The sequence below is a fragment of the Tachyglossus aculeatus genome, chromosome 4 (assembly GCF_015852505.1).
Source record: "Tachyglossus aculeatus isolate mTacAcu1 chromosome 4, mTacAcu1.pri, whole genome shotgun sequence".
Lineage (NCBI taxonomy): Eukaryota > Metazoa > Chordata > Mammalia > Monotremata > Tachyglossidae > Tachyglossus > Tachyglossus aculeatus.
Genome location: NC_052069.1, coordinates 36,634,794 through 36,661,144, shown reverse-complemented (window position 1 = coordinate 36,661,144; position 26,351 = coordinate 36,634,794). Strand labels below are relative to the sequence as shown.

Below are 26,351 nucleotides of genomic sequence, written 5' to 3'. Positions count from 1 at the left end.
CTGCAATTTGAACGTAGATTCCCGTGTTTAGGACTAGAGCTGATAAAATGGCTATATTTTCCGTTCTGAGATGTCTAATGAGCTTCCAAACTAAAAAGGAGATTTGGGGGGAAGGGGCCCGGTTGGGGACCACAGTTCAGGGGGATGGGCACGACTGTCCAAACCAGAACAGACCCGTCCTCGGTGGGTTTCCGGGGGTCTCCAGCCGCCATCCCTTCAGATCCCACCTCCTCCAAGAGGCCTTCTCCGACCTCCCCTCCTCCCTCCCGCTCCGGCACCACCTATTAATTTGCATCTGAACCCTTTCATAAATAATAATAATGATCATTTTGGTATTTGTTAAGCGCTTACTATGCGCCAGGCACCGTTCTAAGCGCCGGGGGAGATACAAGGTGATCAGGTTGCCCCATGTGGGGCTCGCAGTCTTAATCCCCATTTTCCAGATGCGGTAACTGAGGCACAGAGAAGTTAAGTGACTTGCCCGAAGTCACACAGCTGATAAGTGGCGGAGCCGGGATTCGATCCCAAGACCTCTGACTCCCAAGGCCGCGCTCTTTCCACTGAGCCATGCTGCTTCTCTAATCTTCTTCATCTCTTCACAGTCACCCTACCCTCAGCCTCAAGGCACTTATTTATATATCCATAATTTATTTTCAGAGCAATGGTATTAACTGAGCACTTACTATGTGCAGAGCACTGCATCCCCCTCTAGACTGTTAACTCCTTTAGAGCAGGGAACGTGTCTACCAACTCCGTTACATTATACTCTCCCAGCGCTCAGTACAGTGCTCTGCATACAGTAAGACCTTAATATATGGCTATATTATGATGATGATGATGATGATGAATATATACTACCGGTTGATTGACTGTTCTGCCCACAAGCACTCGGTGATTGGTTGATAGCAAAGATATTAAAAAATTTACCCCCATACCATATTCCTCTCAAGCACTACAACTGTACCCTAATGGCTGACAATTCTGAAGGATACAAAGACAAATCATTTTACTTCTCAAACCCCCACAAAGGTAAAAGCGTTTAAAAACTGCAAAACCCATAAGGACCGTCATTATTTGCGAGACAGAAAGGATTTACCACTGGTACGCAAAATAGCAACTCTGTTCAAGATAAAAATATCTATTCAAGAATACAATTATACCAGAGTTTGAAGACTTAAATCCAGGAAATGGATTATATTTTTAAATCAGTTGTATTTATTGAATGCTTACTGTGTGCAGGGCAGTTTTGTTGCACTGGGAGAACACAACAGAGATAGAAGTCACGCTCCCTGTCCACAAGGAGCTCATAATGGCTTAGAACATATTTCAGGATTTTTGAACAATATTTATGAAAGCAACAGTCTCATCTCCTCTAAGTATTGGGCCACAATTCCCTTTGAGATGAGACTCTATTGCTACAGAAGAACAAACCCCAATTTAACCAAATAATGATCACGGTTACAAAATCCTAAAAGGAAGCAGTTTATCAAAAACATATTTAGTTAGAAGACTAAAAAACTGGCTTGGATTTACACTGTCACCTATCAGAGAAGCTTAGTTAACGGTTCCAAGAACTTACATTACGCCATTTGAAGATTAAGCCATTAAAATGCTGGCTACTTGTGGTCCCTTTCACGTTTACCAAGGACAGAAAAAAAACAACACTCAGATTTTTAAAATAAATATTAATAGCTCAAAGGAGATTGCTCGTTCAGCTTATGGTTCATAGAGGACAGAAGGTTCGCAAGTTTTCAAAAGCTAAGGCTCAACTGTTTTTCACCCCCAGACGCCCACATTTTCGACATCACATATTTGGTGATTTTTCTGCTAGCAGTCGTGCCCAATCAAATCATGATCATCACCACCACCATTACCGGAATTTATTGAGTTCTTTACCGTGTGTGAGAGCACTGTAATAATAATAATAATAATAATAATGATAATAATAATAATGGCATTTATTAAGCGCTTACTATCTGCAAAGCACTGTTCTAAGCGCTGGGGGATACAAGGTAATTAGGTTGTCCCACAGGGGGCTCAGAGGCTTCATCCCCATTTCACAGATGAGGGAACTGAGGCCCGGAGAAGTGAAGGGACTTGCCCAAAGTCACACAGCTGACAGTTGGTGGCGCCGGGATTTGAACCCATGACCTCTGACTCCAAAGCCCAGGCTCTTTCCACTGAGCCACGCTGCTGTACTAAGCACTATGGAGAGTATAATACAATCGAGTCGGCAGGCATGTTCTCTGCCCATAACGAATTTAAGGTCTAGAGGGGATGACGGACATTCATAAAATAATTTATAATCGACCACGTGTAGAAATGACCCAAAGTGTTACGGGTGAGAAGCCGGCTGGGGCAGTGGTGACCTGGTGGTGGTTCATTCATTCAATCGTATTCATTGAGCACTGTGTGCGGAGCACTGTACTAAGCGCTTGGGAAGTACAAGTTGGCAACATATAGAGACGGTCCCTACCCAACAACGGGCTAGAAGGGGGAGACAGACAACAAAACAAAACATATTAACAAAATCAAATAAATAGAATATGTACAAATAAAAATAAATAAAAAATAGAGTAATAAATACGTACAAACATATATACATATATACAGGTGCTGTGGGGAGGGGAAGGAGGTAAGGCAGGGGGATAGGGAGGGGGAAGGATCTTGGGAAAAGAGAAACCGAGGACTGTGAGGAGACGAACCGTGGAGATCACGGCCTTCGGCGGCTCTCTCTTCCCGAACTTCTTTTCCCGTGGTCCAGTTCTCTCTCTCGACTGTCTGTGTCACTCTCTTACGGAAGGGTAAGGGGAAACAGATGTCGGGCAGAAATTCCTGCTGCATCAATAGGACTTTTCGATAATCCGCGAAGCAGCGTGGCTCAGTGGCAAGAGCCCGGGCTTTGGGGTCAGAGGTCACGGGTTCAAATCCCCGCTCCGCCAATTGTCAGCGGTGTGACTTTGGGCAAGTCACTTCACTTCTCTGGGCCTCAGTTCCCTCATTCTGTAAAATGGGGATTAAGACTGTGAGCCCCCGTGGGATAACCTGATCACCTTGTAACCTCCCCAGCACTTAGAACAGTGCTTAGAACAGCACATAGTAAGCGCTTAATAAAATGCCATTATTATTATTATTATTATCCCAGTTCTGCCACATTACGTGCTGTGCGAGCTTGGGCAAAAAAAAAATCACATAACGTCTCAGTAGCACAGTTTCTTCAACTGTAAAATGGGGATTAAATATCTGCTCTCCTTCCTATTTACTCTGTGAGCTGCTCATGGGACACGAACTGTGTCTGACCCGATTACTGAGTTTCTACTCCAGTACTTAGTTCAGTGCTTGGCATACAGTAAGCACATAAGTGAGCCCACTGTTGGGTAGGGACTGTCTCTATATGTTGCCAACTTGTACTTCCCAAGCGCTTAGTACAGTGCTCTGCACACAGTAAGCGCTCAATAAATACGATTGATGATGATAAATACCATGACTGTCACTATTACCAATTTATCTTCACGTTCACCTATGCGTTTGCCTCCCCACATTGCTATCACAAATATAAGAACATTAATTCATTTAATCGTATTTATTGATTGATTTTATTGGCATTTATTAAGCGCTTACTATGTGCAAAGCACTGTTCCAAGCGCTGGGGAGGCTACAGAGTGATCAGGCTGTCCCGTGGAGAGCTCACAGTCAATCCCCATTTTACAGATGAGGTAACTGAGGCACAGAGAAGTTGCACGCTTACTGTGTGCAGAGCACTGTACTAAGCACTTGGGAAGTACAAGTTGGCAACATATAAAGATGGGCCCTACACAAAAACGGGCTCGCAGTCTAGAAGGGGGAGACAGACAACAAAACAAAACATGTAGACAGGTGTCAAAGTCGTCAGAACAAAGAATTAAGAATACTTAACACCATGGAAATATTTTCTCTAAGAAAGGTTTATACATTCAGTTTTCCTAGAATGTGTATCTTTATTCATCATGTTGGATAAAACACGGTTGGTAAATTATAACAATTATAATAACAACACTGGTATGTGTTAAGTGCTTATTATGTGCCAAGCATTGTTTTAAGCGCTGGGGTGGATAGAAGGTATTCAGGTTGTCCCACATGGGGCTCACAGCCTTAATCCCCATTTCACAGATGAGGTAACTGAGGCCCAGGGAAGTGAAGCAACTTGCCCAAGGTCACACAGCAGACAAGTGGAGAAGTCGGCATTAGAACCCACGTCTGGGGATCAGCCTTCAGTTAATGTGCATCTATCCGGATCAATCAGCAGCAATCAAGCACCAAATGGGTGCACTGCTCAGGAGACTCCATACAGTTAGTAGACAAGACCCTGCCCTCAAGGAGCTTACATTCAATTGAGGAAGACAGACACTGAAATACTTTACAGAAAAGAAGAAAAGGAAAATGGTGACATGCATATGAATTAGTGCATAAATAACTGGGTATGGAGTAGTAATAGCATGTATTAAGCACTGTTTGAAAATCCCTGTACTAAGCACTGGCAAATAATACTACTAATAATAATACTAATAATAGCATTTGTAAAGTGCTTACTGTGAGCCAAGCACTGTTCTAAGCACTGGGGGGGGGGGGGGGGGGGGGGGGGGATACAAGGTAATGGGGTTGTCCCACATGGGGCTCACAGTCTTAATCCCCATTTTACAGATGAAGGAACTGAGGCCCAGAGAAGTGAAGTGACTTGCCCAAAGTCACACAGCAGACAAGTGGCGGAGTTGGGATTAGAACCCATGATCTCTGAGTCGTAAGCCCATGCTCTTTCCACTGAGCCACGCTGCAAAATGTACAAGGGGATGAATTAGACAGAATAATAATAACGACAGTATTTGTTAAGCACCCTCCATGTGCCAAGCACTGTTCTAAACTGCGGGGTAGATGCAAGATAATCAGGATATCCCACACGGGGCTCACACGCTTAATCTCCATTTTACAGATGAGGTAACTGAGGCAGAGAGAGGTAAAGTGACTTGCCCATAGTCACACAGCTGATAAGTGGCAGAGCTGGGATTAGAACTCACGACCTCTGACTCCCAAGCCCATGGCCCTCAAGGATCTAAGAATAATAATAATATTTATGGAATTTGTTAAGCGCTTACTATGTGCCAGGTACTGTACTAAGCGCTGGGGAGGATACAAGCAAATCCGGTTGAAAACCGTCCCTGCCCCACTTTGATGATGATGATGGCATTTATTAAGCACTTACTATGTGCAAAGCACTGTTCTAAGCGCTGGGGAGGTTACAAGGTGATCAGGTTGTCCCACAGGGGGCTCACAGTCCCCATTTTACAGATTAGGGAATTGAGGCACAGAGAAGTGAAGTGACTTGCCCAAAGTCACACAGCTGACAATTGGAGGAAACGGGATTTGACCCCATGACCTCTGACTCCAAAGCCCATGCTCTTTCCACTGAGCCACGCTGCTTCTCCACTTTGGGGCCCGCACTCTCAATCCCCATTTGACAGATGAGGTAACTGAGGTCCCGAGGAGTGAAGTGACTTGCCCAAGGTCACACAGCAGACAAGTGGCGGAGCCGGGGTTAGAACCCGTGACCTATGACTACGCCAGGCTGCTGCTCTGCTGCACGCTACGCCGTGCTGCGTAAGGGGAGACAAGGTACTGGTGATTGACACCGAGACACAACAACCCAAACCAACATAAAATATCAAGGACCAAGATAAATCTGAAAATGAAATCAAAAAGGCAATGGCAGGGGAGCAGAGATGGGGGCTTCTCATGGCTCGGATTAAAGCAGTCCCAACCCCAGCCACTGTGGCTACGGCCTTCCCAGCATCCTACATCAATCGCGCAATGGGATTTATCGAGCGCTTACTATGAGCACCGCCCTGTACTAAGCACTTGGGAGAGCCCCAAGTATATATGTATATATGTTATTTATTTATTTATTTTACTTGTACATATCTATTCTATTTATTTTATTTTGTTAGTATGTTTGGTTTTGTTCTCTGTCTCCCCCTTTTAGACTGTGAGCCCACTGTTGGGTAGGGACTGTCTCTATACGTTGCCAATTTGTACTTCCCAAGCGCTTAGTACAGTGCTCTGCACATAGTAAGCGCTCAATAAATACGATTGATGATGATGATGATGATGAGAGCCCAATACAACAACCGGCAGACACGTTCCCTGCCCACGATGAGCTTCATTAAGCAATTTATGATATATAAAGCTGCGTACCTAAGTGCTGCGGGGTTGAGGGCGGGGCAAATATCCAAAGGTCACAGATCCAAGTGCGTAAATGATGCAGACGGGAGAGCGAGCTGGGGAAAAGAGGCAGCGCCCGGAGAAGGCCTCTTGGAGGAGGTGGGAGCTGAAAATTGTGTTGAGGATGAGGAGAGTGGGGGTCTGGAATTCCCGGCTAGGAGGAGGATGTAGGAGAGGGGTTGGTGGCGAGATAGAGGAGGATGGGGCACAGTCAGCTGGCTCCAACTCCTGTGAAAGCCACCCGCCGCCGCTTGGGACCTCCCTGCCAGATTGGTACATGGCAGGGAAATCGAGGCCCCAGAACGACACAGGGGCGAAGTATTTTTTTTTTATGATATTTGTTAAGCTCTTACCACAGACGCACCTATCCGGGAACGCCCCACCTCCATCTGCAATCGTTCTGGTGGTGCATCCAAAGAGTTTTGGTGGTCAAAATCCGGAAGTGGTTTACCATCGCCTCCTTCCGCGGAGTAAACTTGGGTCTCTGCCCTTGAGTCCTCGAATCTCTCCCAGGCTGCTGCTGCCCTGTGCAGGTGAGTTCTCTGACTGACTCAATCGCATAGGACAGGACAAGAGGGGCCAGGCACTGTACTAAGTGCTCGGGTCTCCTCCTGCCTTCAGGACATCTCCATCTGGATGTCTGCCCGCCACCTAAAACTCAACATGTCCAAGACTGAACTCCTTGTCTTCCCTCCCAAACCCCGCCCTCTCCCTGACTTTCCCATCTCTGTTGACGGCACTACCATCCTTCCCATCTCACAAGCCCGCAACCTTGGTGTCACCCTCGACTCTGCTCTCTCGTTCACCCCTCACATCCAATCCGTCACCAAAACCTGCCAGTCTCACCTCCGCAACATCGCCAAGATTCGCCCTTTCCTCTCCATCCAAACCGCTACCCTGCTGGTTCAATCTCTCATCCTATCCCGACTGGATTATTACTGCATCGGCCTCCTCTCTGACCTCCCATCCTCCCGTCTCTCCCCACTTCAGTCTATACTTCATGCTGCTACCCGGATCATCTTTGTGCAGAAACACTCTGAGCATGCTACTCCCCTCCTCAAAAATCTCGTGGCTGCCTGTCAACCTACGAATCAAGCAAAAACTCCTCACTCTCGGCTTCAAGGCTGTCCATCCCCTCGCCCCCTCCTACCTCATCTCCTTTCTCTCCTTCTCCAGCCCAGCCCGCACCCTCCGCTCCGCTGCCACTAATCTCCTCACTGTGCCTCAATCAATCAATCAATCAATCGTATTTATTGAGTGCTTACTTTGTGCCAAGCACTGTACTAAGTGCTTGGGAAGTACAAGTTGGCAACATATAGAGACAGTCCCTACCCAACAGTGGGCTCACAGTCTAAAAGAGTGGGCTCACAGTCTCGTTCTCGCCTGTCCCGCCGTCGACCCCCAGCCCACGTCCTCCCCCTGGCCCAGAATGCCCTCCCTCCGCACATCTGCCAAGCTGGCTCTCTTCCTCCCATCAAAGCCCTACTGAGAGCTCACCTCCTCCAGGAGTCCTTCCCAGACTGAGCCCCCTTTTTCCTCTCCTCCTCCCCATCCCCCCTGCCCTACCTCCTTCCCCTCCCCACAGCACCTGTTTATTTGTATGTACAGATTTAATACTATTTATTTTACTTGTACATATTTACTATTTAATTTGTTCACGATGTGCACTTAGCTTTAATTCTATTTGATCTGTCGATTTGGACACCTATCTACATGTTTTGTTTTGTTGTCTGTCTCCTCCTTCTAGACTGTGAGCCCGCTGTTGGGTTGGGACCATCTCTATATGTTGCCAACTTGTACTTCCCAAGCTCTTAATACAGTGCTCTGCACACAGTAAGCGCTCAATAAATACGACTGATTGAATGAATGAATGAATATGTCGCCAACTTGTACTTCCCAAGCATTTAGTACAGTGCTCTGCACACAGTAAGCGCTCAATAAATATGATTGAATGAATGAATGAATACATGTCGCCAACTTGTACTTCCCAAGCGCTTCGTACAGTGCTCTGCACACAGTAAGCTCTCAATAAATACCACTGAATGAATTAGTGAATGAATGGGGTAGATACGAGTTCATCAGGTTGCACATGGGGCTCAGGGCTTTAATCCCCATTTGACAGACAAGGTAACTAAGGCCCGGAGCAGTGAACTGACTTACCCAAGGTCTCACAGCAAACAAGAGGCGGAGCCAGGATTGGAACCCAGGTCCTCTGATTCCCAGGACCGCGGCCTATCCGCCTAGCCGGGGTTGACAAAAATCCTCTTGACTATAAGCCCATTGTGGGCAGGGAACATGTCTACCGACTCTGGTGGACTGTACTCTCCCAAGCACATAATACAGTGCCGTGCAGAGTCAGTGCTCAATAAATACCAGCATTGAAGGAGTGGTACGGGAGGGTATTTGCAGAACGTTCCTAAGTGCTGGCAGAGGTTGTGAATTCACAGTGTTCAGTGGTGCAAACATGCTGAGGTGGCAGCTGCCGGATTTAATCTGGAGAGACTAGAAATCAATTAGGGAAGGTCTCATTACAGGAAGGCTTTGAACACGGGGAAATCCGGGGTCTGATGGATTTGGGGGGGCAGAAAGAAGAGTGTGGGCAGTGGCACACATGAGAACAGGACACGGTGAGTACGTTATCTTTAGAAAAAGGGACAGATGTGTAGTGGGAAAAGTGAGCGGATAAGGAAGGAGAGAGCTGACTGAGGTTAAGAGTTTCTGCTTGATGTGGAGAGAAAAGTCTGCGAGTCAAAGGACTTAGGTTCGAATCCCGGCCCCACCACTTGTCCGCTGTGTGATCGTGGGCAAGTCACTTTAACGTCTCCGTGCTTCTGTTACCTCATCTGTAAAATGGGGATTAAGGCTGTGGGCCCCGTGTGTGGCAGACTGTGTCCAACCTGGAGCTTAGTAAAGTGCCTGGCACCAAATCCGGGCTTAAATACCTTTAAAAATAAAAACAAAACACGACTGGAGGTTTCTGAGGAGAAGGGAGACTTGGGCAGAATGTCATATTGGAAAAATGATCCAGGCATCAGAGTGAAATATAGACTAGAGAGGGACGAGACTCGGCCGATGGAGCAGTCGATAAGTAGACTGTAAGCTCCGGCTGGGCAGGGAACGTGTCTACCGATTCCGTTGTATTTTTTATTCTCCCAAGCACCTAGTACAGTGCTCAGCACATAGTAAGCGCTCTATAAATATCCTCGATGGTTAGGAAAGGTTAGAGCTCCAGGTTTGATACCTGTGCCATCAGGTTTTGGAAAAACACACACAGGGATCACAACCTATCTTACCACGCTTTTCAGATGAAGGAGCTCCAGAGAAATGTAGTTACTTGCCCATGATCAAACAGTACGTAGACCAGAGGTGGATCTGGGATTCAAAGCCGGGTCTGCTGACTCTTTGTCTCACCTGTTTCTCTCTCGCCCGCACTGCCTCCTTTCTCTGCTCATTCCCCCACTCCTTCCAGGTCTCCCTAATTTCTGTTCCTCTGTGAGCATCCAACCTTGGCTTCACAGACTCCGTCCTCTCCTGGTTCTCCTCTTCTCTCTCCGGCCGTTCATTCTCAGTCTCCTTCGCGGGCTTCTCCTCCCCGTCCCATCCCCTTACTGTAGGGGTTCCTCAAGGGTCAGGTCTTGGTCCCCTTCTGTTCTCCATCTGTACTCACTCCCATTCACTCCCACGGCTTCCACTATCATCTCTATGCGGATGACACCCAAATCTACATCTCCTCCCTGCTCTCTCCCCCTCCCTCCAGGCGCGTATCACCTCCTGCCTTCAGGACATCTCCATCTGGATGTCTGCCCGTCATCTAAAATTCAACACGCCCACGACTGAGCTCCTTATCTTCCCTCCCAAACCCTGTCCTCTCCCTGACTTCCCCGTCACTGTGGACGGCACTACCATCCCTCCCGTCCCACAAGCCTGCAACCTTGGTGTCATCCTTGACTCCGCTCTCTCATTCACCCCACACATCCAATCCATCACCAAAACCTGCCGGTCTCACCTCCGCAACATCTCCAAGATCCGCCCTTTCCTCTCCATCCAAACCGCTACCTTGCTGGTTCAATCTCTCATCTTATCTTATTATCTCAGCTTATCTTATTATGGAATGGCTCTGCGTGGCTCAGTGGAAAGAGCACAGGCTTTGGAGTCAGAGGTCATGGGTTCGAATCCCAGCTCTGCCACATGTCTGCTGTGTGACCTCGGGCAAGTCACTTAACTTCTCCGAGCCTCAGTTACCTCATCTGGAAAATGGGGATTAAGACTGTGAGCCCCATGTGGGACAACCTGATCACCTTGTATCCCCTCCAGCGCTTAGAACAGTGCTTTGCATATAGTAAGCGCTTAACAAATGCCATCATTATTATGAGAAGCAGCGTGGCTCAGTGGAAAGAGCATGGGCTTTGGAGTCAGAGGTCATGGGTTCAAATCCCAGCTCCGCCAATTGTCAGCTGTGTGACTTTGGGCAAGTCACTTCTCTGTGCCTCAGTTAATCTGCAAAATGGGGATTAAGTCTGTGAGCCCCCCGTTGGACAACCCGATCACCCTGTAACCTCCCCAGCGCTTAGAACAGTGCTTTGCACATAATAAGCGCTTAATACTACCATTATTATTATTATTATTATTATTATCCCAACTGGATTAATGCATCAGCCTCCTTTCTGATCTCCCATCCTCCTGTCCTCCCCACTTCAGTCTATACTTCACTCTGCTGCCTGGATCATCTTTGTGCAGCAACGCCCTGGGAATGTCACTTCCCTCCTCAAAAATCTCCAGTGGTTGCCTACTATCAACCTTCAAATCAAGCAAAAACTCCTGTCAGCTTCAGAGCTCTCCATCACCTCGCCCCCTCCTACCTCACACCTCCCTTCTCTGCTTCTACAGCCCAGCCCACATCCTCTGCTCCTCCGCCACTAACCTCCTCACTGTACCTCGTTCTCCCCTGTCCCGCCGTCGACCCCTGACCCACGTCCTACCACTGGCCCGGAATGCCCTCCTTCCACACATCTGCCAAACTAGCTCTCTTCCTCCCTTCAAACCCCTACTGAGAGCTCACCTCCTCCAGGAGGCCTTCCCAGACTGAGCCCCCCCTTTTTCCTCTCCTCCTCCTCCTCCCCATCGCCCCCTCTCTCCGCCCTACCTCCTTCCCCTCCCCACAGCACTTGCATATATCTGTACATATTTATTACTCTATTTTATTTGTATATATTTACTATATTAATGTGTATATACTATAATTCTATTTATTCTGATGGTATTGACGCCTGTCTACTTGCTTTGTTCCATTGTCTGTCTCCCCCTTCTAGATTGTGAGCCCGTTGTGGGGTAGGAACCGTTCTCTATATGTTGATGATTTGTACTCCCCAAGCACTCAGTACAGTGATCTGCACACAGTAAACGCTCAATAAATACGACTGAATGAATGAATGAATGAATCTCCTTCCCTCCATTTACCTAGCAACTCATTTGATTGTTTCTCTGCCTCATCTCTTCTGCTTCTTTCATCGTCCCTCTACTCCTGGCTATGGTTTCTTTCCCTTGTCTTCTGTTTCTTCTATTGCCTTTCACTGCCCCTCTCTGCTTGTTACTCCTTCATTCACTCGCTGGTATTTATTGAGTGGCAGCTGTGTGCAAAGCGCTGTACTAAGCACTAAGTACTCAGTGTACAAAGGGGTAAAGGATAAGTAAGACCTGGCCTCTGATCCTTGGAGGGCTGGCAACCTACAAGTAGGAGGGGGCCAGAGAGGTTGACATGAGTACATGAGGAAATACCGAATCAACAGAGAAAAAACAAAATGAGAATACAAGAACAACACACACAGACAGACTCCAGAGCACTGCAGCTGAAGGACCATTTTCAGGCTCCTCACCACATAGGCAGTCGTCTTCAAGGGGGCAGATTTCTACAATTTTTAAAAAAATTTATTTTAACTGGGATTTATTAAGCACATACAATTTGCCAAGCCCTAGGATAGATATCCGCTAATCAGGTTGGACACAGTCCCTGTCCCGCATGAGGCTCGCAATCTTGTATTTCATTTTACATATGAGGGCTCTGAGGCACAAAGAAGTGACTTGCCCAAGATCACACAGCAGACAAGTGCCCGGGCAGGTCTGAACCCAAGCAGGACCTCCAACTCCCAGGATCATTCTTTTTCCAATAGGCCACGCTACTCCTCTGTGCAATATTCAAACCATTTCCACATTTAGGTTTTTGGCCAAACCCTACTTATTCCGCAAGTATGTCTTAGCGACCAACACTGAGAGCACTACACGACAAAATTGCAAGCAGAGGTCGACAAACCGACCGCTAGTATCTTTTTAGTCACTTTGCTGTCCAACTCAAATGGTTGCCCAGGATGGTAACTTATTGCCACAGACGGGCCCAAAGCTATTTCTCATGCACCTTAGGAGTAGCCCCAAATCTCCCCGGGGGAGCCTCAGGAGTCCCACTTCTCAACCAAGCAGACTGTGGGACTTTCCCTGAGGGGCGCGACAGTTCTCGGTTCGGGACAAGAACACGCTCCCCACTCCCCTCATCAAGGAATTCTGATTATTTGGGGGAACCTCTGAGCCAACGGAGAAGGGGCTCAGTTCTGTCTGGACCCCTCCTCATCGGTTCCCCTGCTTCCATCAGAACTCCCGGGAAGAAGATCCAAGCAGCAGGCTATTGTACTTCTTTGCACGCGGTAAGCGCTCAATAAATACGACTGAATGAGTGAATGCAGGAGGACGTGGCCCGGCCCGTTAATACAGAAAAGTCACCGGCTCGGCCGGAGAACAAACTGGCCCCCACCTTGGGCCCCCAACTCCTTGAATCTTTTGGAAAATTCTGGGAGGAGGCAGGATCCTCCGCCAAGAATGGACAAGTTCCAACCTCCTGTGCATGGGACCAAGTTCTCCAAAGGGCAGAGCTCAGGGAAGTCGAGAAGTTGGAGCTTCCTGCCGGCTGGGAATTTTGATACTGCCTGCTCTCCTGAGACCAAATACCTTTAAAAAAAAAAAAAGGGCATGCGAAGGCAAGTTACTTTGGCTATCATCCTCCTAATTTGAGGGTTATTTTAGACTAAACCCTATTATCCTGACTCTTCCCCCCAGGTAAGGCTTTTGGGCAGCTTCATGTTGGAAACAGCTGGTGTCAAAGTCATTTTATTTATTTTTTAAATGGTATTTGTTAAGTGCTTACTAGGTGCCAGGCACTGAACTAAGCACTGGGGTAGGTACAAAGTAATCAGGATGGACACAATCCGTGTCCCACGTGGGGCTCAGAGTCTTAATCCCCATTTTGCAGATGAGTTCACTGGGGCCCAGAAGTCAAGTGACTTGTCCAAGATCATACAGCGGAAAAGTAGCAGAGTCGGTGTTAGAACCCAGGTCTTTTCGTTCGTTCAACCGTATTTATTGAGCGCTGTGTGCAGAGCACTGTACTAAGCGCTTGGAGAGTACAATTCGGCAACAGATAGAGACAATCCCTACCCAACAACTGGCTCACAGTCTAGAGATCTTCTGACTCCGAGGCCTGAGCTCTTTCTACTACGCTGCTTCTGTTCATCGAATACCTTCGTTTGACCCTGACAGTTTTGAACCTCAGTGGATTTAAGTATTATCTGGCAAACCTCAACTTTTGTATTTTCTGTTGTGATCTTTTGTCATGCGGGGCACAGATTAACTAGACCCTGATTTCGATTGTGCCGCTATGCGGGAATCTGGTTCGGCCACGACTGCAACCCCCACGGTCTCACAATTGGGTCCTGAGTGGAGTCCCTGATCCCCATACCTTCTTCCTTAAGTAGCCCTAAATACATGAGAGCTCATCTTGGTCCTAATTTGGGAGTATACGGCCGGGTGGCCCTGATTTCAATCTCCTGAAGCAAAAAGCCCTGTCTGAGTCTAACGCGGGCGAGAGCGAAGCTCCAGGATGGCCCTCTCCCCCCGGAGTGATCTCAGAGTCCCACTGAGGCGTAAATACGGCAATTTCGGGTGCAGAGCGGTGGCATCAACAACCTAGTCTTGTTACCGCATCGAAAGTCATTACAAGAGCCGGTGGAGGCCGGGAACTACGGAAGGATCGTAAATAGTTAAACAAAAAGGTCATCTCTCCACCTTTCGCTTCCCTCTGTTACCGGTAAGGATTAATGAAAGACCATCGCAAAAGCATAATTACTCTTTGAAAAAAGATACATTATTAATTTCCCGCATTTGGCCACAAATCTATTCTAGAAGAGTATCTGGATCATCTGACCTTGAATATAAGCTCTTGTAGGTCAAGAATCACATCTCTTTTTAACTTCTATGGGCGGCACCTTAAAGAGCCATATAGTCATGCACCCCGGTAAACGCCCAGTGCGAAACATATTTATTTATTTATTTTACTTGTACATATTCTATTTATTTTATTTTGTTAATATGTTTTGTTTTGTTCTCTGTCTCCCCCTTCTAGACTGTGAGTCTCTATGTGTTGCCAGTTTGTACTTCCCAAGCGCTTAGTACAGTGCTCTGCACACAGTAAGCGCTCAATAAATAGGACTGAATGAATGAATCTGATGCCTTGGGCGCTAGGTGCGGCTACTGTCACCTTCGGGCTTGGGAACAGACATGGGCCTTTGGACCCGAATGAAGCAAATCGAGGCCATAAACGTGACCTCAAAACCCGGCCCTCTTCGGAGCTCACTGAAGCTAAAAAAACGGCCACCGAGGCCAGGCTAAGCCCAAAGTCACCGAGCCTATAGTCACTCAAATAATTAATCATTACTATTTCTTGAGCTCACCGGTGGGCAGGGCAGCACGGTCTAGAGGAAAGAGCCCGGGACCGGGAGTCTGGAGACCCGGGTTCAAATCCCGGCCCCGCCACTTGCCCGCTGTGTGAATTTAAGCAATTTCTCTGTGCCTTAAGTTTCCTCGCCTCTACAATGGGGATTAAATACCGGTTTTTCCCCTCAGACTTTGAGTCCCTTGTGGCACAGGGACCGTGTCCACCCTGATGATTACGTAGCTACCCCCAGTACTTAGGCGAGCGCTCGGCACACAGCAGACGCTTAGACAGCACCGCAAAAACAAATACTTCAAGAGACGGCACGTGCTTAGAACAGCGCGTAACCCACAGTAAGAACTTAACCAACACCATCGTTGTTATTGTTAGACAAAATCCGGGTCCTCGAGGAGCCCGAGGGGGGCACAGAAGGGGTTAACTAACTCCTGGGCCCACGGTCCACTTTCCCCAGGTGGACCCGCCGGCAGAGTCACCATGTAGTCCTCCGTTGACCTCAACTTTAGTTAACCTCAACTTTAGATGGATGCATATTCTTCGGAATAATCATCACCAACAAGCAGTCAACGTTTTGCCTCCCCTGGCCTCGGGCATCTTCACCTATCATTTCCACTTTAAAGCGAACGAAAGCATAGCTTATCAAAGACAGAGACAGAAAATACCTAATAGAAACAGCAGCCACACCTAACTGAATCACATGTACTCCCTCCACGAACGTCCCAAGAAGTACTACTGCCGTTAAGGATTGCAACATTATAGCAGGAAAGTTCTTTGATTAATGCGGGCGACCTATTAATGCGGGGGGTCAATTATCTTGATCATTCTATAGCTGGCCAAAAAAACAATGCCCTTGATTTGTACTCTTCCAGCTGAAGTTGCTTACACAGATCAAGGACGTGACATTGCGCTTCGTTTTCCCTAGGAGATATCACAGGCTATTTTTTCTGTCGTATCAGTACTTCAGATCACGGGCCACTGGCTTTGCTTCTCGGGTCTATAATTCAGACCGTACGAAAGGGATTAGCTTAAAACAGAAAATGGCCAACTGGACCTTCAATGAAAGTGTTTCCAGGCATAAGACGATCGGTTTAGTTATCTAAAGAGAGCCTGGCCTGAGTTTTCCCGAGCCCATTTCGGGTCTGCGTTTCTAAATTCCCTCCCCCGACTCATTCCCTCCCGCCACTCCGTCCCCTAGCTTCCCTGGCCATTTTAGAATGCGATGATTGCCATTTCTGCCGCGCTCAGGGTTTTCCCCTCATTTTCAAAAACAGGCTGAATGACTACGACTTCAGCAAGCACTCGCCGGGAGAGAATCCCTTCGACAGTCTATAAATACATAAATTAGAGTCATGCTTGACATCACCCCTGAGAGACTGAAGTCCAAACACCGCATTAAATCCTTCGAAAAAATGAAAAAAGGGCAGAGAGCCGCAGCAAAACTAAGGTGTTGCTCAATTCCCGGTTACGTCGACGTTAGTAAGGGATTAACACAACAAGTTCTGTCACTTCAATTTACCAGAGGTTTAAAGTGTTCTGTGCAAACTCGCACTCATCGCATGGAGCGTTCACGGAAATTTCTTCCTACTTTTTCCGTAGCCGGCAAAAAGGAGCAGGTAACGTGGGCCTATACTCGAGCATCGATCCATCGGTGGCAACCGACTTGTACTTCCCAAGCGCTCAGTTCAACGCTCTGCACGCGGTAAGCGCTCAATAAATACGACTAAATGAATGCATCTACGGAGCCCTTACCGTGTCCAGAGCACTGTACTGAACATTCGGAAGTACAATCCAATATAGTCAGGTAGACAAAATCCCTGCCCACAAGGAGCTTTCGGACCATCTTCTTACATTTCCGCATCACATCTTTCTGGTGCTTTAAATGATATCTCTACAAAGTGTATAAAAATCGAATAACCTCCCTCGATTATTCGAACCAAACAAGGTGAAATGGGAGGAGGTATGTCGGTTTTTCAAATTACTCCGTTTAATAACAGAAGGAAACCCCGAGATCGGACCTTCCGACTCGACCGAAGATAAGGCCTAAACCCAACACGAAATTTCCAACAGAAAGTGACCAGAAGTAGACCCGATCCGTCGACGAAAGTATCATTTTAACCAATTCGCCGAGGCGCCGCGCTCCGTCGGTGGAGACCCGCACGTGACGGGCCTTAGGATCCACTAAGGGGGTCACACACCCGGGTCCATTCGCTCCCAACCGCTCGTCCGGCTTCGAGAATCCCGGCTTCAGTGATCGAGTTGGAATTTTAAAATGGCAGACCGATTTCGAGGGGGTTATCAGGTGCCTGTGTGGCGTTCAACCAAGTCAGAAGGTGAACTCCACACGCCCTCGAGGGGCTTACGATCTAGCTGGGATTCTGCCTCGAAAAGGGATGGTCTGTGGGCCGGGCACTGGGCTAAGCGTTAGGGTGGACGGACGACGGAAGCATGACAAGAATTTGGATGGCCAGAACTGGCGGGGGGCTATTTATAGTCCGCTGGGGTGGAAACTACTGGCATTCTTCAGTCTCTGGATAGTCGAGAGCCAACTTCCAATACTGGTGCTACTTTGTGTGTGTGTATGTGTGTGTCCGGGGCGGGGGGGCGGGGGGGGGGGGTCTGTCCTTCATTCAATCGTATTTATGGAGCGCTTACTGCGTGCAGAGCACTGTACTAAGCGCTTGGAAAGTACAAGTGGGCAGCATATAGAGACGATCCCTGCCCAACAGCGGGCTCACGGTCTAGAAGACAGTGGGCTCAGCAGTGGGAGGGAAGGAGGGGTGAGCCCGTCCTGAGCCCACCCCCTCCTCCTCCTCCAGGGAGGCCGCCTGAGTGTGGGGTCCTCGGGGAGGGCGGTGGAGGGGAGGATGGGGAGATTGGGGCTGTCGGAGGCGGGCTTCCTCGGCCTTAAATCGGATTCGCCCCCCGACTCCCAGGCGGCTCGGGGCGCCAGGATCTGAGGCCTCTCCCACCTCGGGGTGGCCTCCCTTTCCGCACCCCACAAACCGGAGGGACCGACCGACCGGCCGACCGACCGACCGACCGACAGATCGGGGGACGGGAGGGGAATGGGACGGGACACCGGGGAGGGGGCAGGTGGGTGGAGGACGAGGGGGCGGGGAAGGGGAGGGGAGAGGAGGGAAGGGAGGGAATGGGGAGGGAGGGGAGAGGAGGAAAGGGGAGAGGAGAAGGGGCAGAGGAGGAGGGGAAGGGGAGGAGGGAAAGGGAAAAGAGAGGAAAGGAAGGAGAGGAAGGAAGGGGAGAGGAGGAGGGGAAGGGGAGGGAAGGGGAGAGGAAGAGGGGGAGGAGAGGGAATGGGAAAAGAGAGGAGGGAGGGGGCGAGGAGGAGGGGAAGGGGAGGAGGGAAGGAGAGAGGAGGGGGAGGGGAGGGAGGGGGAGAGGAGGAGGGGAAGGGAGGGAGAGGAGGGAAGGGGAAAAGAGAGGAGCGGAGGAGAGAAAGGGGAGGGAGAGGAAGGAAGGGGAGGAGAGGGAGGGGAGGGGAGAGGAAGAGGGAATGGGGAAAGACGGGAGGGGAGAGGGAGCAGAGGGAGGAGAGGGAAGGGGAAAAGAGGGCTGAGGGTGGGAGAGCAGGAGGGGAAGGGGGGAAGGGGAGAGACAGCAGGGGGGAGAGGAGGACGTATTGAAGCCAGGGGGTTTGGGGGGGAGGGGGAGGGGGCCGGAGGGCGACAGAGGGAGGGGAGGGCGGGGGGGGACGGGGGGAGGGGAAGGGGGGGAGCGGCGGGCAGCGGCCGCTCCTCGGCCCGCAGCTAAGGGGGCCTAAGGGGGCCCGGACCCACCACGCCCTGCAGGGCCCCAGGCCCCCGTCCGTCCGCCCGCCCGCCCGGGCACACGGGCAGAGACGGACAGAGACCGGGGGGGGATCCCCGCCACTCACTCACCGCTCTCAATCTCGTTTCCTTTCTTGGCGGTGGCCGCGTTTCCCATGGCTCCGGAGGCTCCGGAGGCCGCGGAGGGCGGGCGGCGGAGGGCGGGCGGGCGGCGGAGGGACCGGGGGAGGGAACCGGGGGGACGAGCCGCCCGGGACGGGCAGCGGGAACGGCGGCGGCGGCAGGAGGAGGAGCGGGAGCGGGAGGGGCCGGAGCAGGAGGAGGAGGAGCGGAGGCGAGGGCCGGGCCGGGCCGGGCCGGGCCGGGGCGGGGCTCGGAGGGGCGGTGGCGGAGGAGGAGGAGGAGGCGGAGGCCTGGGCCGGCTCCGGGAGCCCCGGGGCGGGGCGGGGCGGTCGGTCCCGGGCCCGTCCCCGAGCGATCCGCACACGGTGGGCGCTCAGTCAAGACGGCGGAGGGCACGGGGACCTTGCCAAAGGGGGACACCCAACTCCGCCGCGGCCGGAGGGCGGACGGGCGGGCGGGCGGGCGGGACACCGGCGGGCGGGCGGTCCGGCCCGTCTCCCTGCCCTCCCCCTCTCTGTCAGGCGGTCTGGCGGGGGGTGCGGGGGTGTGTGTGTGTGTGTGTGTGTGTGGTGTGTCGTGTGCGGTGTGCGCGCGCGCGCGCGCCCTGGGGCCGGGCCTCCTCGGCGGCCCCCTCTCCCTCCCTCGCTGGGCGCCCACACCGGAAGTGGCGTGCACGCGCGCGCTTCCCCCCCGCGCCCGGGCGGGGAGCCTGAAACCGGTCCCCTCGAGCCGCACGTGCGCGCGTAGTCCCGAGCGTGAGGGGCCCGGGCGGGAGCGAGGTCGAGGGGGGGGGGGGCCTGAAAACGCACCCCACGGCCTCTCGGGCCGCTCGTGCGCGCGCACGCAGCCCCGATCGTGAGGCGCCCGGGCGGGACCGACGTCGAGGGGGGAGCCTGAAAACGCTGCCCCCGGCCCCTCGGGCCGCTCGTGCGCGCGCGCGGCGCCCGGGCGGGATTGAGGCCGGCGGGGGGGGGAGCCTGAAAACGCTGCCCCCGTCCCCTCAGGCCACTCGTGCGCGCACGCGCGCAACCCCGAGCGTGAGGCGCCCGGGCGGGAGCGAGGCCGAGGGGGGAGCCTGAAACCGTTCCCCCGTCCCCTCGGGTCACTCGTGCGCGCGCAGCCCCGAGCGTGGGTCGCCCGGGCGGGAACGAGGTCGAGGGGGGAGCCTGAAACCGCTCTCCACGTCCTTTCGTGCGCGCGTGCGTAGCCCAGAGCGTGCGGCGCCCGGGCCGGAGCGAGGCCGAGGGGGGAACCTGAAACCGCGCCCCCCCACCCCGTCCCTTGAGGCCACTCGTGCGCGCGCAGCCCTGAGCGTGGGGCGGCCGGGCGGGAGCGAGGCCGAGGGGGGAGCCTGAAACCGCGCCCCGCCCCCGTGCCCTCGGGCCACTCGTGCGCGCGCAGCCCCGAGCGTGGGGCGCCCGGGCGCGAGGCCGAAGGGGGAACCTGAAACCGCCCCCCCCGCGGGGAGGCGCGCCCCTCCCCCCGTCCCCTCAGGCCGCTCGTCAACCATTCGTTCATTCGATCGTACTTATTGAGCGCCTCCTGCGTGCGGAGCACTGTGCTAAGCGCTTGGGAAGTCCAAGTCGGCAACATAGAGAGGCGGTCCCTACCCGACAGCGGGCTCACGGTCTAGAAGGGGGAGAAGGAATAACAAAACAACATATTAAACCAAATAAAATAAATAGAATAAACATGTACAAGTAAAATAAATAAATACATCGAGTAACAACATATTAAACCAAATAAAATAAATAGAATAAACATGTACAAGTAAAATAAATAAATACATCGAGTAACAACATATTAAACCAAATAAAATGAATGGAATAAACGTGTACAAGTAAAATAAGTAAATACATCGAGTAATATGTACAAACATATTTATTGTGTACTGTGATATTTACCGTCCGCGCGCGAGACAGGGGGCCTCCCACCCCCAACAGTCATTCATTCACTCAGTCGTATTTATTGAGCGCTTACTCTGTGCAGAGCACTGTACTAAGCGCTTGAGAAGTCCAAGTTGGCAACACATAGAGACAGTCCCTACCCAACAGCGGGCTCACAGTCTAGAAGGGGGAGACAGAGAACAAAACCAAACATACTAACAAAATAAAATAAATAGAATAGATATGTACAAGTAAAATAAATAAACCGAGTAAATGTTATACGTTCATTCAGTTGTATTTATGGAGCGCTTACTGTGTGCAGAGCACTGTACTGAGCACTTGGGAAGTACAAGTTGGCACCATATAGAGACGGTCCCTACCCAACAGTGGGCTCACAGTCTAGAAGGGGGAGACAGAGAACAAAACCAAACGTACTAACAAAATAAAATGAATAGAATAAATAGGTACAAATAGAGTAATAAATACGTACAAACATATTTATCGTGTATTGTGATATTTGTTTATCGTCCTGGCGCGAGGCAGGGGGCCTCCCCACCCCCAACAGTCATTCATTTATTCAATCCTGTTTATTGAGCGCTTACTGTGTGCGGAGCACTGTACTAAGCGCTTGGGAAGTACAAGTTGGCAACACATAGAGACGGTCCCTACCCGAAAATGGGCTCACAGTCTAGCAGGGGGAGACAGAGAACAAAACAAAACATATTAACAAAATAAAATAAATACAATAAATATGTACAAACATATTTATCGTGTATTGTGATATTTATTTATCGTCCTGGCGCGAGGCAGGGGGCCTCCCCACCCCCAACAGTCATTCATTTATTCAATCGTGTTTATTGAGCGCCTACTGTGTGCGGAGCACTGTACTAAGCGCTTGGGAAGTCCAAGTTGGCAACATCTAGAGACGGTCCCTACCCAACAGCGGGCTCACGGTCTAGAAGGGGGAGACGGAATAACAAAACCAAACATATGAACCAAATAAAATAAATGGAATAAATATGTACAAGTAAAATAAAAAAATAGAGGGTAATAAATATGTACAAACATATTTATTGTGTATTCCCCCTTTTATTAGACTGTGAGCCCACTGTTGGGTAGGGACTGTCTCTATATGTTGCCAACTTGGACTTCCCAAGCGCTTAGTACAGTGCTCTGCACACAGCAAGCGCTCAATAAATACGATTGATTGATTGTATTGTATTGTGATATTTATTTATCGTCTTGGCGCGAGGCAGGGGGCCTTTCCCCCTCCCCCAACAGCCATTTATTCATTCAATCCTATTTATTGAGCGCTTCCTGCGGGCAGAGCACTGTACTAAGCGCTCGGGAAATACAAGTCGGCAACACAGACGGTCCCTACCCAACCCACCCCCCCCTTTGAGGAGGGGGGGCAAGACACTGGGTTTCTTGCTATTAGTACTAATAATGACAATAATGGTATCCTCCTTCCCTTCCCCACAGCACCTGTATATATGCATGTATGTTTGTACATATTTATGACTCTATTTATTTATTTATTTATTTATTTTACTTGTACATAACTATTCTATTTATTTTATTTTGTTAATGTGTTTGGTTTTGTTCTCTGTCTCCCCCTTCTAGACTGTGACACTGTTGGGTAGGGACTGTCTCTGTATGTTGCCAACTTGGACTTCCCAAGCGCTTAGTACAGTGCTCTGCGCACAGTCAGCGCTCAATAAATACGATTGATTGATTAAGCGGTTACTATGTGCCAAGCACTGTGCTAACCGCCTGGGAGGTTACAAGGTGATCAGGTTGTCCCCCGTGGGGCTCACAGACTTCATCCCCATTTCGCAGATGACATAACCATTCATTCATTCATTCATTCATTCATTCATTCATTCATTCATTCAATCGTATTTATTGAGCGCTGACTGTGTGCAGAGCACTGGACTAAGCGCTTGGGAAGTACAAGTCGGCAACATCTAGAGACGGTCCCTTCCGAACAGCGGGCTCACAGTCTGGAAGGGGGAGACGGACAACAAATCAAAACATATTAACAAAATAAAATAAATATGTACAAGTAAAAGAAATAAATAAAGTAATAAATCTGTACAAACGTATATACATATATCCAGGTGCTGTGGGGAGAGGAAGGAGGGGTCTCAGTCTGGGAAGGCCTCCTGGAGAAGGTGAGCTCTCAGTAGGGCTTTGAAGGGAGACAATTAATGCAGATTAATAATAATAATAATAATAGCAATAATGGTATTTGTTCATTCATTCATTCATTCATTCATTCGTATTTATTGAGCTCTTACTGTGTGCAGAGCACTGGACTAAGCGCTCGGGAAGTCCAAGTTGGCAACATATGGAGACGGTCCCTACCCAACAGCAGGCTCACAGTCTGGAAGGGGGAGACAGAGAACAAAACCAAACATATTAACAAAATAAAATAAATAGAAGAAATATGTGCAAGTAAAATAGACTAATAAATCTGTACAGACATCTATACATATATCCAGGTGCTGTGGGGAGGGGAAGGAGGGAAGGCGGGGGGGATGGAGGGGGGGGAGGAAGGAGGGGGCTCAGTCTGGGAAGGCCTCCTGGAGGAGGTGAGCTCTCAGTAGGGCTGTGAAGGGAGACAATTAATGCAGATTATTAATAATAATAATAATAACAATAACAATAATGGTATTTGTTCATTCATTCATTCAATCGTATTTATTGTGCGCTTACTGTGTGCAGAGCACTGGACTAAGCGCTCGGGAAGTCCAAGTTGGCAACATATAGAGACGGTCCCTACCCAACAATGGTCTCACAGTCTAGAAGGGGGAAACAGACAACAAAACCAAACATATTAACAAGATAAAATAAATAGAATAGTAAATATGTACAAGTAAAATCAATAGAGTAATAAATGTGTACAAACATCTATACAGGTGTTGTGGGGAGGGGAAGGAGGTAAGGCGGGGGATGGGAAGGGGGAGGAGGGAGAAAGGAAGGAGGGGGCTCAGTGTTAAGTTCTTACTCTGTGCCAAGCACTGTTCTAAGCGCTGGGGTAGATACAAGGTGATCAGGTTGTCCCCCGTGGGACTCACAGACTTCATCCCCATTTGACAGATGACATAATAAAAATAATAATAATAACAATAATAATAATAATAATAAAACAGTGGTATCTGTTACATTCTTACTATGTGACAAGCACTGTTCTAAGCACTGGGGAGGATACAAGGTGATCAGGTTGTCCCCCGTGGGACTCACAGACTTCATTCCCATTTGACAGATGACATAATAATAATAATAATAATAATAATAATAATAATAATAATGGTATTTGTTACGTTCTTACTATGTGCCAAGCGCTGTTCTAAGCGCTGGGGTAGATACAAGGTGATCAGGTTGTCCCCCGTGGGACTCACAGGCTTCACCCCCATTTGACAGATTAATAATAATAATAATAATAATAATAGTGATAATAATAATAATAATAATAATAATGGTATTTGTTATGTTCTTACTATGTGTCAAGCACTGTTCTAAGCGCTGGTGATCAGGTTGTCTCCCGTGGGACTCACAGACTCACAGACTTCACCCCCATTTGACAGATATAATAATAATAATGGTATTTGTTACATTCTTACTATGTGCCAAGCACTGTTCTAAGCACTGGGGTAGATACAAGGTGATCAGGTTGTCCCACGTGGGACTCACAGACTTCATCCCCATTTGACAGATGACATAATAATAATAATAATAATAATAATAATAATAATAATAATAATAATAATAACAGTGGTATTTGTTACATTCTTACTATGTGCCAAGCACTGTTCTAAGCACTGGGGTAGATACAAGGTGATCAGGTTGTCCCACGGGGGACTCACAGACTTCATCCCCATTTGACAGATGACATAAATAATCATCATCATAATAATAATAATAATAATGGTATTCGTTACATTCTTACTATGTGCCAAGCACTGTTCTAAGCGCTGGGGTAGATACAAGGTGATCAGGTTGTCCCCCGTGGGACTCACAGACTTCACCCCCATTTGACAGATATAATAATAATAATAATAATAATAATAATGGTATTTGTTACGTTCTTACTATGTGCCAAGCACTGTTCTAAGCACTGGGGTAGATACAAGGTGATCAGGTTGTCCCACGGGGGACTCACAGACTTCATCCCCATTTGACAGATGACATAATAATAATAAAAATAATAATGGTATTTGTTACATTCTTACTATGTGCCAAGCACTGTTCTAAGCACTGGGGTAGATACAAGGTGATCAGGTTGTCCCACGGGGGACTCACAGACTTCATACCCATTTGACAGATGACATAATAATAATAGTAATAATAATAATGGTATTTGTTACATTCTTACTATGTGCCAAGCACTGTTCTAAGCGCTGGGGAGGTTACAAGGTGATCAGGTTGTCCCACGGGGGACTCACAGTCTTCATCCCCATTTTACACATGAGGGAACTGAGGCCCAGAGAATAATGATGACGGTATTTGTTAAGCGCTTACTCTGTGCCAAGCACTGTTCTAAGCGCTGGGGGGGATACAAGGTGATCAGGTTGTCCCACAGGGGGCTTATAGTCTTAATCCGCATTTTACAGATGAGGTAACTGAGGCCCACAGAAGCGAAGTGACTTGCCCAAGGTCACACAACAGACAAGCAGCGGAGCTGGGATTTGGGCCCACGACCTCTGACACCCAAGGCCGGGCTCTTTCCACTGAGCCACGCCGCTTCTATGGTATTTGTTAAGCGCTTACTATGTGCCAAGCACTGTTCGAAGCACTGGGGGGGATACAAGGTGATCAGGTTGTCCCACGGGGGGCCCACTGTCTTAATCCCCATTTTACAGATGAAGTAACTGAGGCACAGAGAAGTGCCGGGATTCGAACCCATGACCTCTGACTCCCAAGCCCAGGCTCTTTCCACGGAGCCTCGCTGCTTCTAGGGTATTTGTTAAACGTTTACTATGTGCCAATCACTGTTCTAAGCACTGCGGGGGGATACAAGGTGATCAGGTTGTCCCACGGGGGGCTCACAGTCTTCATCCCCATTTTACAGATGAGGGAACTGAGGCCCAGAGAATAATAATGATGGTATTTGGTAAGCGCTTATTCTGTGCCAAGCACTGTTCTAAGCGCTGGGGAGGTTACAGAGGAGGGGAGGTTATAGAGAAGCAGCATGACTCAGAGGAAAGAGCCAGGGCTTGGGAGTCAGAGGTCATGGGTTCAAATTCCGGCTCCGCCACTTGTCAGCTGTGTGACTTTGGGCAAGTCACTTCACTTCTCTGGGCCTCAGTTACCTCAACTGGAAAATGGGGATGAAGACTGTGAGTCCCGCATCGGACAACCTCATCACTTCGTATCCTCCCTAGCCCTTAGAACAGTACTTTGCACATAGTAAGCACGTAACAAATACCAAAATTATTATGATTATTATTATTATTACAAGATGATCAGGTTGTCCCACAGATAATAATAATAATGGCATTTATTAAGAGCTGACTATGTGCAAAGCACTGT

At 49.3% G+C, this 26,351-nt stretch overlaps 1 protein-coding gene across 1 annotated transcript in view; it reads right to left on the bottom strand.

Annotated features, from left to right (window-relative positions):
* PRKACB (protein kinase cAMP-activated catalytic subunit beta) overlaps window positions 1–18,970 on the bottom strand; it is a 221,431-nt gene extending 202,461 nt beyond the window's left edge. The window contains exon 1 of the mRNA XM_038746029.1: window positions 18,919–18,970. Coding sequence (XP_038601957.1) covers window positions 18,919–18,964 — 46 coding nt within the window. The 5' untranslated portion in view covers window positions 18,965–18,970. The remainder of the gene's footprint in view (window positions 1–18,918) is intronic.
* Window positions 18,971–26,351: the final 7,381 nt, after the last annotated feature.